Source organism: Octopus bimaculoides, chromosome 2 (genome assembly GCF_001194135.2).
Source record: "Octopus bimaculoides isolate UCB-OBI-ISO-001 chromosome 2, ASM119413v2, whole genome shotgun sequence".
Lineage (NCBI taxonomy): Eukaryota > Metazoa > Mollusca > Cephalopoda > Octopoda > Octopodidae > Octopus > Octopus bimaculoides.
In genome coordinates, this window is record NC_068982.1 from 37,989,181 (window position 1) to 38,002,569 (window position 13,389).

Sequence of the window (13,389 nt, forward strand, 5' to 3'; positions counted from 1 at the left end):
TTTCACTCATAAATTTGATTTATTTTGCAAATAATTTTTCCAAAATTCTTCCTTAGTAATGATTCATCTTTAATAATATTTGTACAAATGTTCTGTAATGATCAGAAAGACTCGATAGCTTAAGAGCTGTCTGGCATTCAGGAAGAATATATGACATTAAAAAATAATGGAAAAAAAAAAATTTCTGCACAAGGTAGCCGTCAATGTGATGTTTCTGGTTAAAGTTCTGATACTTTATTTCGGGACTTGTACCATGCTTTACTTATTGTTCGTTTCATTTCATCATCACCATCATCATATATGTTCTTTAATATGTCCATGATGCCTTCACTTGGATCTTTGTCATCATCAAGAGTTGGTTTCCTGAAATGATAAATATTGTAATTTTTGTTAAGTGCAGTTATTTCATATATTCCAGAAACACAGAGTAATCTCATCTTGTGAATCATAAAAAGGAGAAATATCTTTAGAATTTGGTTTCGTCAATATATTTCCAATGTCTGTATTTGATTTGGTAAATTCACTTTATTGAAATATTTAAATGCAGAAGCAAGGAAATGAAATTTGTTTCATGAGTTGTTATTGAAAAACGTGATTGAGAGGCAGAAGTAGAGTACCAGGTTAAGCCTCGCATAATTGTTATGACCCTGTATGTTTTGAGTTAATATCCCACCTTGTACCAAAGCAAGAAATAATTATTAGTAAGGACAACGGTGTTGGACTGAATATCATGGAGTAATCAGTCCTATCTGAGCTCTCCACTCCCCAAACACCAAGATCCTTTCATCCTTCTGGGATCACTAACATAATTACCAGTGAAATACTTATGTTGTTGGGTGTTGAACCCGATGACAAACATGCCACTAATCTCAATTAGAGAACTGTGTGGCATTGTTCCATCATTAAGTATCACTGGGGCCACTGCTTTTCACAGGAATAATGTGCTATTAGAGTTTACCTGTAAGTGCAAGCAGTCTTGAGAAGATTCAAGCTAACCACAGTCAATTATTTCAAAGAATCCTCAGGGATATCAGTAACAATTGACTAATTTAAACCCAGTACTTGATGGTACTCTATGAATCTTAGAAGAATGAAAACAAGGTTGACATTGGCATTGAGGCCGATAAAAATTAACATCATCTCTCTACAATTTAGAGCATAATCTTATTGTAAATATTAAATTTTAGTTAACTCCAAGTCTAAAAATGAGGGTATATTATTGATCATGTTTGGTTTACCTTAAAGTACTTTTATTTAGATCAAGAATAAAAAATATCTTGGTGAAGCAGCAGGAAATTTTCTACATGAAAAGATGTGAGTGGGGTGTACTAAATCATAATCTTGAGTTTTAAAGAGTAAAAAATAAGCATCAAATAATTCTTGCTTAAATATCAAAGGAAATCACTCTTAGCAAAGGGAGAACAATGAAGATGAGTAATGCTCTTGAAAATTTCATGTTTAGAAAAGAAGAAAAATCGTCTTTATGGTGAGACAACATCACAAGGTCTCTAAATTTTATGCATTTGTTGTATATTTAATAAAGGATAACTTTTCTTTAAAAAAATTTAATGTTTTATTAAAGCTGTAAACATGTTAATCACTTCCGTGCTAATTGATATCACAGCCCTAAATTGGCTTCTTTTGTTCATTCTTATTTCCTTGCATAAAAGAAATACTTATTTCAAATTCTAAAAATAGATGTCTCAAATACATATCCACATGCATATATATATAATATATATATACATATAATATATATATATATTACCACACAAATATATAATAATTCAAGCATAATCAAACAACACATACACATTACTTTCTTGTTATAAAATGCAGCCAAAATTTTGCCTCAAGGAGATAGCTTGATTCCTGGCATCACAAGTACTAGCTGTATTACACTATTTCTCAATTGATTATATGTAATAACCAAACAAAGTTCTTTTAAGAGCTCACATCAGACTTTAAAACAGTTCTTTTAAGAACTTCACCTGTCAAACCTTCCTTATGTGCAATATCAACTAAGAACTTTACATTCCAGGATTAATCAGCACAATTTTAATGTTACCAATCACATTTCTTATAAGAATTGTACAACTTCTAACTTTATAAAGCACAAGTCAAACTTTATAAACACTGTTCTTGTGAATAAATATTATATCTTTTGTAATCCTGACTTGTCATTATCTGAACTATCAAACTGGGAAAACAATCTTTTCTTAAACACATTCAAACACACAAGTCATTAGCCTGGAATTACAAATTTACTATCAATATCTCTAAGAAAACAAACCATTAGACAAGTTGGAATTTTAAAAAAGATGATATTCTCTAATACTAAGATAGCACAAATGAAATTTTTAAAAAAATGATTAAGTCAGTATCAAAAAATATGCAAAACTAACGACTAACAGGAAATTAACTTTGCTTTCAAGATTATAATTGTCAAATTAAATTACACTTGCTTTTCCAATACACTTTTCCATACTAATAGTTCAATATTTATCATCATAGTACAGAATGTTACATAATTCCTCATAACAACAATATGATTAAGAGATGTGCATTTTTACCTGTGTTAAAAAATAAATCAGGATCTTTTCAGAATCAATTAAACACTTGCAGGTATATCACAGTACAAACATTGCTAAAGCTTAACTTACTTTATTTTTTCTTTCTTTTTATCTATTGAAACTTCTGAAACATGATCCCAGTTGGTCTGATTCTTCTTCATTAACATCAACACTAGGGAATCAGTCTTAATCTGGAAAGAAAAAAACAAATAGACCATAATTGAAATAAATTAATATAACCTAGTAAAATTTATGAAAAAAAAAAAAAAAAAAGAAGATAACTAAGCAATCTACAGTTAGAAATGATAAATAGATTAAACTCAATTGTTCTAATACAATGTGAGGTCAAAGTAAATGAAAATTGATTTGCTAAGCACTGGATGATATAGCAACCTAAATTTTCTCCATACTAAAAAAATCTCAACTAACCATCTGCTTTTGTAGCTTGATATGATATTCATTTTATTCCTTTATTGCTACTGAGAAGAAAAAAAGATTTTTTTCATTCAAGACAACAAATATCACAACCTAAAAATGTAGTTATGCTCTTAAAAATAATTTATAAATTAAGAGAGATATACATTGCAAATATGTGCTTCTTGAACCATGTTGAATTCATAGTTATTCAATATGCAAGAAAATAAAGTTTAAACACTGAGCTTTTACATTTAAGAGTCTTGAAAGTGTGATACAAGTTCTACTTAGCAGAATATTTAAAAGTAAAAAAGTACTGGGGTCAATTTGCTAGGCTAAAACCCTTCAAGGTGGTGCCCCAGCATAGCCACAATTCAATGAGTGACATGAGTAAAAGACATACATACATATATATATATATATTCCGGCATGGTTGTGTAGATAAGAAGTTTGCTTTGCAACCATATGCTTTCAGATTCAATCCCACTGTATCATACTTTGGACAAGTGAATCATCATAACCCTCAGATTTACTAATGCTTAGTGAGTAGAATTTGGTATACTGAAACTGTGTAGAAGCCCCCCCCCCTCTCTCTCTCCCTTGAGAGAGAGACACACACACACACATACTTGGGGCCAATTACATTCAGTACTCTTGACCATCAGTCTGTTCTCCTGTAGTGCATGATATCACTCCATTTCACTGTTTGCCATCATACTCTGTCTCCTTTTCTCTCAAGCATCTGGGTTCTTTGTCAACACCCTCTCTCCTGGGTCATATATACCTATGTACTTATCTCAATATACTGAGTACTCCTACCATGTTCATACCTCACATTCTGCAAAGAGATTGGTGAGTGAACAAATATGTGGGGCCCTGAGATTCCTTTAATGCCATTGTGGACATGACAATTTTTGTGCTGTAAAGATCCTCTTCGGTCGTGAATGACCACAGGAATTGCATCTAGAATGTTACCCTCCAAGACAAATCTGGGCAAGATTGTTTATGGAAGAGCAGCAGCCACCCATGCACACCAGTCTCCCCTTTCCACACCACCAATGTTATCCAAAGGAAAGGCAAAGGCCTAAACAGCTTGGCACCAGTGGTGTTGCAACTCATTTCTATAACTGAGTGAACTGAAGCAACATGAAAAAGTGTTCTGCTCAAGAACACAACACAGAGACTTGTCTGGGAATTGAACAGATGATTGTAACCCCAACCCCTAACTGCTGAACCAGGTGCCTTCACATGCACCTTTTGTGCTCTGTGTGTGTGTGTGTGTGTGTGTGTGTGTGTGTGTGTGTGTGTATAAAAAAGGAAAAGGAATCGAGCCAGAGTACATTGTGTCAAGCATAAGGTTGTAAATGAGGGCAACTAAGTACAGAAACCAAGTCAAGCCAAAATCAAACAGGTGAGAGCGATATTGGTCCTCCAACCTGCCTAGGTGAGCAATACCTGAAGGTGAAGACCCTAAACTGTGGCACCCCATCCAAGCCTTGCCAGCAAGGAAAGCAAAGGTAAAACATTTACACACAATTGGTGTTGAAACAGTGGAGTTGTAGTACTGAATAGAAAGCCTTGAAGTATCTGTTTTGGCTTTGTGTGATCCGAGTTCAAATCCTGCTTCCTACATCAGCAAAACAGTTCCTTTAGGACTTGACAAAAACAGCTACAAGTTTAAGCAAGTGCTCAAGTATTTCACTCATTTTGTTTAATGCCAGCACACCGGCTTGTAGGAGAAAATGCAACCAATAATGCCAGTGTTCACTAAGTGTGAAATAAATAAAACATGACCAAAGAAAAACAACAATGAAATAAATGAAAAATGAAAACCAAATGGAAGCCATGTGTTATGGTTAGTGAAGTAAAGTACCAGCATTTAACTAACCTTGAAGGAACTGTCTGATGGTATGATGGAGCCTGCCAACTTCTTCACTTTGAAATGGTAATTTTTGTTATCAAGATTTGAAACAGTTAAATCCAAAGATCTGTCAATAGAATTACAAATCTAATACATATTTTCTCAAGAAACACTTCATTCATTTTTTTCATATATTTTTAAATATAATAGCAATGGTTAGATTCATGTTATCACTTTGGCAATGGAGTCTACAGATGCTTCTAGACTGAAGAATATGGAACCTACTTTATAAAATAAAGGATTAGGCTTAAAAATTCTTTGCAAAATACTTGAATCTGAATAGGCATAAAAAAAATGATCATCTGTCTGTGCCTCCCCTCTCTATATAATTGAAATTATACTTAAGCAACAACCATCAAAATTTGAAGGTAAATTTCTCATTAATGCAAATTTGGCCAGCATATAGTAAAATTGCATCACTATAAATTTCTTTTCACAATGAATATGTAAAAATGTGTGTGTGTGCATATATAAAATTATGTATTCTGAAGCAATCAAACAATTTGCACAGCATATTAAATGACATATAATCCATATCTATATTTGGTAAGATATTGTTTACATCAAAATTTTATAGAATTTTGGGGAAGAAGTTATCAGTAAGTATCTATTTGTATGTCTTAAAACATTTGCTTTTGTGCACAAGGAAACTGACAGTATATCGTGCATTTGCAAAGTGAAACATCATAGGGTTTAGAGTTAGTGGTTCACCTTTTGTTTTGTTTATCAATCATCTATATTAAAATCAATAAATTACATTTTATTTGTGCTTACTTAACTTGGCCTACAGCTACCTATTAAAACTATTCATTCTAGTCATCAGCCGAGAGAACTTCTTTATAGAGTCTCAACCTGCAAGAAATAGCAGCCAAATTTTCCTCAAATTACATTAAAAAATGTAAACACCATCTCTTTCAAACTATCTATCTATAATTAATCCAATACTTTGCAATATCTACAGTTGATGAGTCTGACTTAAGTAATTTCCCCTATGCTTTTTTCCCATAATTCACAGAATTTTTGAAACCAAACTGAATGGATTTCAAGTTTTCAACAGTTAGAAATATAAACATGTTTTAGATCACTTTTTTACCAGATATTAAGTAGATAATTAAAATGATTTATCTTACTTTGCAATGTTTCAATTACTTGACCCTTACGTTACTATATTTCTAACCAAAATACATGCCTTATGAGAATTAAATTCTAAAATAATCATGAATTTAGACTAGTTTCATTAAACAACTGTAACACAGTCAATGAGGGGTCTTATTTTAAATAAGGGATCAAAGTTTGGTTTTCCACATACTGGGGTACTACTAGTGTCTCTCACGTGTAAATACTGACTCAATTTCACAAATCGTGTCCTTGATATAATACTGGAAATGTACTGATCTCCAAAAGGTTCCTGATTGCTCCAGTAATTTGTAATTCTGGGTAATTGTCTTATACCCATAATAATATTAACGGCAAAAAATGCCTGTATTTCTTCTACGCTTGTGAGAAACCACAAGCTATCTTTTTTTTCCAGTTTGTTTCCGCAGTGATCGCTTCAAACAAGCTTACTGGAAAGAATAAGAAAAAAAGTCCAACAGTTTTGCTTTCTGAGAAAGACTATGAGTAGATCCAGTCTCCTCAGAAAAATTGGTGATGGAAATATTTTTCAACTTCTTACTCCATTCAGGTATAAAATCGTCCTCACTGTTGCTATCATCGCTTTCAATTTCTTCAGAATTGCTGCTTTCAGTTTTGGATACAGAAATATCTGATTCATTTACATACACCACGTGCTTTTGTAGTTCACTCATACTTTTGCTTGATTTCTCAATATCTTCTGTTGAAAAGCCCTTTAATACTGAATCACTCCTATCCATTTTAAAAGTTGAAAAAAATCGCCACAAAAAAAATGTGGAAAAACATCTCCCAAAATTTACAGAGATCAGATATCACATCAATGTCAGATACTATAACTTGACTATTTACAAAGTGAAATCATGTGTTTTCACACATGTACTAATGAGATTTGTGCTGTAATTCACATTTAAATAACAATGGGTTTGCCTAGCTGGCTACAGCTGGGTTGGTCATTTGAGCAAAAAAATTTTTCAGCTGGCTGCGGCTGGGTTGATAGCAAAAGGGTTAAGAGTGTAAAAAAAAGTTCGACTTACTTTTCTTCAAAATTACATGTTATGTTTTCTTTAGATAACTGTTGAATATTTTTAAGATCAATATATATTTTCATGTATTTATTAGACTGATCCCAAGCTGAAAGAAAAATACGTAAATATTAGACCAAAAGTTTTAAGTAATTTAAAAGAAAATGTTTAAATAGACAGGATCACAATATATCAAAATCCTAAGACAGTGAGCTGGTAGAATCATTAGCACACTAGGCAAAATGCTCAGCAGCATTTCATTCTCAGGACGTCAGCTTTGCTGTTTATCCCTTTGGGGGTCTATAGAATAAGTACCAGTTGAGCACTGGGGTTGATCTAATCAACTTAGTCCTCCTCAAATTGCTGGCCTTGTGCCAAAACATGAAAGCAATAAATCAAAAACCTCATTTCTAACATAATCACAAGACAAGAAATTTGGAGGAAGGGAAAGTAAAGAAATATTTAGTTTATTGTATCAACCACCATACTTGACTGATATATATATATAGGCATATACACAGGAGTGGCTGTTTGGTAAGTAGCTTGCTTACCAACCACATGGTTCCAGGTTCAGTCCCACTGCATGGACCTATAGTCTCAGGCCGACAAAAGCCTTTTGAGTGGATTTGGTAGGTGGAAACTGAAAGAAGCCCATTGTATGTATGTATATATATAAATAGATATATTTAATAAATGTCATTATGGTAAACCAAGCATAAAGATGATGGTGATAATGTCATTATTAAAAGAAAAAAACTCACCATAGGTACTTAACTCAACAGTGACACAACGGCTTTGAGGATTTGTAGCCGCTTTCTCACTTGCACATGCTTTCACTTTCATGGCAGAAAGTTCTGATTGTAGTTTCACCAATTCCTTCTGAAGAATATTTTTTACATATGGTCTTTCAGCTTTCTCTGTAAGTATTATCATCTCTTCAACATCCTTTTGAACCTGCCAAAAATTAAAACAAATGGTTATTAGTTCCTCTTAGCTGGACGATTAGAACTGGATGTGGATACAGGAACAGAACTACAGTTAGAAAGGGATGTTATATTGATTTCTCTTTCTGAAATTATCACCATTCTTTCCGTAAAGAACGGTGAGACTGCAAAATAGTGAGACTTGGGCACTGTCTGTGGTAAATCACTGGAGGTTGGGAAGTGAGATTTGAAACCTTAGAAAGAAACAACAGAAACATTCACTACATAGCACCATCAAGATTCAATATCCACTTTCCATGCTGGCAGGAGTTGGACAATTTGACAGGAGCTGGCAAGTTGCAAAGCCACGTTGAGCTTCAATATCAACCACGGGACAGTGGACTGTGTGCTTTTCTCATGTTACTGGCACTAGTAAGGTTGTTCAGTAACTTGAACAGAAGAACAAGGAGGGGGGAAGAAAAGGCTCTCACTACAAAATGGGGAGTATTTGAGAGGAGAATGTGGTTATAAGTTGGATGTTAAAAGGCTAAATGTAAGCACAGGTATCTAGCTATAGAGGAGATATATGGCTACCTGCTATTATATATGAAGGTGCAATTAAAGGAAATACCAAAATACAGAGGTGTAAATTGAGAGATATATAGTTTCAGTTAAGAGAATACATCAGAAAGTTGTAGAATGATGCAAAAGGTATCAGAGTGGAGGAGAGGGAGATAAGGAGGTACATGAGGAAGCTATAGTAAGGGGCTTGATGAAAGGGCATTGAGAATGGGGAAAGATCTGTGTTTAGAGAAAAGAGAAATTAGTGGGTAAAAGCGCAAAAGAAGGTGATAAATGGAAATAGTGTGGGTCGGGAAACCTGTTTAACTGATCCGAGCATGGAACAACAGACATAAAAATGCCGGTTTCAGCAACTGATGTTATGTGATTTTGAATGAGTCATTTTACTATTGCATTTGTTAAATTCTTGTAATCTTAGTGATTTTTCATTCCACTTTGTGAGATGGGCAGTACCTACAACCAACTGCTCTTGCGTTCCTAGTGCATTGGCTATGTCACGGTAAGTACTTGCCTGTATATTCAAGTTATCTGATGAAATGAGATTATTTTTCTGTAAAAGATCATTCCATGGAAGTGAGTGTTTCCAGTAGCTTTTAGTGACTAGCTTTGGCAAAAGATATACCTGGCATTTTTTATGTATTTGAATGATCTAAATTTGAAAGTCCTGTTCAACTTTTCTGTCATTTCACTTAGATCAAGTTTCATTTAGTATGACTTAGCAGATATTTGGTTACATACATAGGCACAGGTGAGGCTGAGTGGTTAAGAAGCATGCTTCCTAATCATGTGGCTTTGGGTTCAGATTCAATGCATGACACTTTGGGCAAGTATCTTCTACTATAGCCCTGGGCTGATCTAAACCTTGTGAGTGGATTTGGTTGATGGAAACTGAAAGATGCCTGTCATATATGTACATACATGCATGTGTCTTTGTGTTTGTTCCTGCACCACTGATTGACAACCAGTGTTGGTTTGTTTACACCCCCTGTAACTTGACAGTTTCACAAAAGAGACCAATAGAATAAGAACCAGGCTTAAATGAGTAATGGGGTTGACTTGTTTAACTAAACCCTTGAAGGCATGTAGTCCAATGACTAAAACAAAAGTAAAAGATATAAGTACCTGGAATTGGTATCCAAAGTAGTGAAATATTTAATGCTATTCCCAATATATACATATGAGCAAGCTTTCTTTCAGATATTCAATATAAAATCCAAATACAGAAAGAGGATGAATGTAGAACCTGATCTCTGCTTAAAACTGACAACCATTGCACCAGACATCCACAAAGCAGCACCAACTACTCCCTTAAGTGCTTGATTATTGCCATTTATTTAATTATATCTTTCAATTGAGAGATTAAACTAGGAAAACAAGCCTGCTATTAATTAATAAAATCAGCTTGTTAGATCTTTCAAAAGCCTGGGGGTCCACATGACAATCTGTTTCAACATAAGGGGTCCTAAAAAGTGAAAAAAATTGGGAACCACAGTTTTAAAGTAAAATACTTCTAGAGCAAGAAATACTAAAGATTAAAGAAATGTCTGAAGTGTGTCCTTAGAGATGCAGTGCTGTTTTTGTGGAACCTGGATTAGTATATCCCTTTCTTGTGACAGAGCCAAAAGGGGAGGAAGGAGGGAGGGGGAAATAAATGGTGATGAGAATCAAAACAGTTGAAAGAATGAAAGCATAGTACGAGTGATTTTAGTGGGAAGAGTAAAGCAGGTCTCATTTTGGAAGCAACGGGTCAGGTATAGCCTAACGGTGATTTTGAAACTGGTCTTCCGAGAATGTAAATTACTGAATAATTTATAACCTGATGCTACTTTTTTCTTTTTTAAAGAAACGATATTACAAATTTCTCCTGACGTCGAATGATATATTCCAAGTGCCAACGCATGAAACTCTCGATCCTTGAGTTAATCTGTTGCTTCTGCTAGATATCAATAAAAATATACATCTACTCATAGTTTGAGTTCTAGTTTACCTGTTTGCATCACTATACCTGGTATTCATATACTGAATAAAGCATGACTATCCTCATAATCATTTTCTTTTAGAATTCGGAGAAAAACTAAGCCTTGTTTCACTTCCATTTCTTTCACTTTAAAAAGGCATTTCCTATTTCTGGATTTCAGTGTTAACCCTTTGAAGCAATTTTTTTTTTAATTAAAGAAGAGCAGACTAATACATTGTTCAGATTGATGAATATATACGTAGCTTTATTTTTTTGCTTCTAAAATTTTTAATTTTAGAAGAAAAAATACAGAATCGTTATCTTCAACGTTTAAAACAAAAATTCAAAGAAAATGTCGAACTTTCGAAACTGCCAAATTTAATAACTCCTTTTATTATTGCAATTTTCTGGATTTAATAATTATTATAATAATTACGAATTTTTTGCTATTGTTTATTATTATTCCCCACTCCCTATTTCGATCATTTTTATAATAATTAAAAATTCTAAACAATCTTTTTACAGAATTCATTCGTGGTAGCGTTATTAGAAACCATTGAAATTTGACTGCCACTTCTCATCAAAATAATTTTTTTTGAAATTTCCTCTTCAGTAAAATAATGATTGTTTCAAATTTAGGCATAAATTGATTTTATCAACCTCGAAAGGATGTAAGGCAAAGTTGACCTCGGCGGAATGGTGAACTCAGAATGTAAGGAGCTGGTAGAAATGCCTTTAAGCGTTTTGAATATTTATCAGTATAAATAAGCAACGCTATGCATATATACGCCAAGAAATATTTGCCATATCAGAGACTATGTTTTGCTTTATATATTTTACATTTCAGAAATGTAAATGTTATGTCTTGTGTGTATTTGATATAAACAGCTATCAATCTCTCGAGACAGAAAATTAGAGTACCTGTTCTCGGACAAATCCGATGAAGGGAAATCAAAACATAGACAATATTTTTCAGATCTAACGAGTAAAACAGAAAATATTTTCCTGTCCACAGCAAGTTTCATAATTTAAGAATTGTCGTTATACTGGTATTGAAAATAAAAGTTCAGTATGTTTATATATGAGGGTAGCTAATTAATATCTATGTGGATAAATTATTGAATAATGAAAGTATTATAGTTTTTTGTTTATTTCCACGAAATTTTCATTTCAATTTCACTTTCTGCACGTCAATGCTTAAGGTCCGTAAAAAACGCTCCTTGCACGATAAAATAACTTTCACACCCAGCGTTAATTATTTTACATTGAAATAAATATTTTATACCTAGTAAAAATTTGTGTTTAATATCTCTCTATAACAATTGTTTTTCAGGTGAACCTCATTGTCACACAATGATTAAACAGTTTTTCTTTTATTATTCATACAAAGATAGAATAAATCATTTTCAGCAGAAAACTAAATTCCATTAAAAACGCGACCCTTTCCAATGTATGAACATCAAATGCTGTTGCCATCAAGTAAAGAATTGCAACGAAAAGAGTGATGGCGGTCAAAAGAGTGGTAAAACATTTCAAGAAGCTGTTTTCTTTTTTTTCTTCATTTTTTTTTCTTGGGATAAATAGAAGAAATAGTGAGTTATAAACCAAAGGCATGGTTGATCACCATCTCACTTGAAAGCAGTAAAGCCTGCGTATCGATCAAGTGACTGCAATATATTCTAGAATTTGGTAAAACTATCAAGTCAATGAATATCAATGTTAAGTTTGTCACATTCATAATTTATTTTCAATCCGTCAGATCCCTTGATACACACAAGTCACATTTTATTCTAACAACAGAACCCCTTTCGCGGTTCACAAACTGTTTTATTCATACAAGCCATCACGAGTTTCTTAAGCAGATATGAACAGAGTGAGTTATACACAGAGCATTGACACTTTTAAAAAAAAATTTTGATAAAAGATTCATATCACGTTGTAATAAGTGTAGGAAAAAAACTCGTGTTAGGTGTGTGCGAATTGTTTCTGTAGATCTTTCTAGAAAATGAAACAAGAAAAAAAAAATACGGGTGAAAACATCCCAAGAACAGTTAAACACCTAATGAATTAGTTCTAAATTTTCTTTTGTAACAAGATACCCCGAAAGAATCAATTATTTTATTAAACTAATATAAATAGACTAGCGTGAGACGATGATAAAAATCATCAGAAAATTTGAACGTGATTCAGTAAATTTTATGAGATATTTAAGCATTAACTGAATATAAATTCTAGGTCATAATTTTCAAAAAAATCCTAAATATGTAAAAGCAAACTGGTGAAATCATTTCTCTACTTACATCTTCTAGTTTTCTCGACATTGTAAATTATAAGAGGGAAACTGACTACACAACGTTAATATGATTTCGATTTCGGTAGGTGCGAGTTTGATATGGTAGTAATCATAGTAGAGAGCTCTACGGACAAGGGAACTAATAACTAACGGAAGTGCATTTATTCATTTTCACAAGTGTGCACAAACGCACATGACATATGTCAGTAAATTTTCCTTGTCATACCTATACAAATGTGTCGCATTCCTGAATTAGTTTCCTCGTAACTTTCAGAAAAATAAATAATTTTTAAATGAAATTTTCGACAAATACCTTTCGGATGGTGTAGATCACGATTATATCGAAATTTAATGCGGTGGTGGGGAACTGGTGGTTGCGCACTCATCCAAATTTTCAAAATTTCAGTTTCATCATCATCATCGTTTAACGTCCGCTTTCCATGTTAGCATGGGTTGGACGATTTGACTGAGGAATGGTGAAACCAGATGGCTACACCAGGCTCCAATCTGATTTGGCAGAGTTTCTACAGCTGGATGCCCTTCCTAATGCCAACCACTCCGAGAGTGTAG

General features: G+C 33.3%; 1 protein-coding gene across 2 annotated transcripts; it reads right to left on the reverse strand.

Moving 5' to 3' along the window:
• Positions 1-12,962, reverse strand: LOC106873458 (calcyclin-binding protein). 2 transcript variants are annotated; one of them, XM_014920825.2, is made up of 6 exons: positions 12,827-12,962; positions 7,826-8,018; positions 7,077-7,173; positions 4,876-4,975; positions 2,664-2,764; positions 1-363 (listed from the first exon to the last, which is right to left on the reverse strand). In XM_014920825.2, the coding sequence occupies exons 1-6, from the start codon at positions 12,845-12,847 to the stop codon at positions 219-221; spliced, it is 657 nt and encodes a 218-aa protein (XP_014776311.1). In that variant the 5' UTR covers positions 12,848-12,962; the 3' UTR covers positions 1-218. The 2 variants fall into 2 exon arrangements, with proteins under 2 accessions (XP_014776311.1, XP_014776312.1); XM_014920826.2 differs by lacking the exon at positions 12,827-12,962 and adding an exon at positions 10,557-10,762.
• Positions 12,963-13,389: the final 427 nt, after the last annotated feature.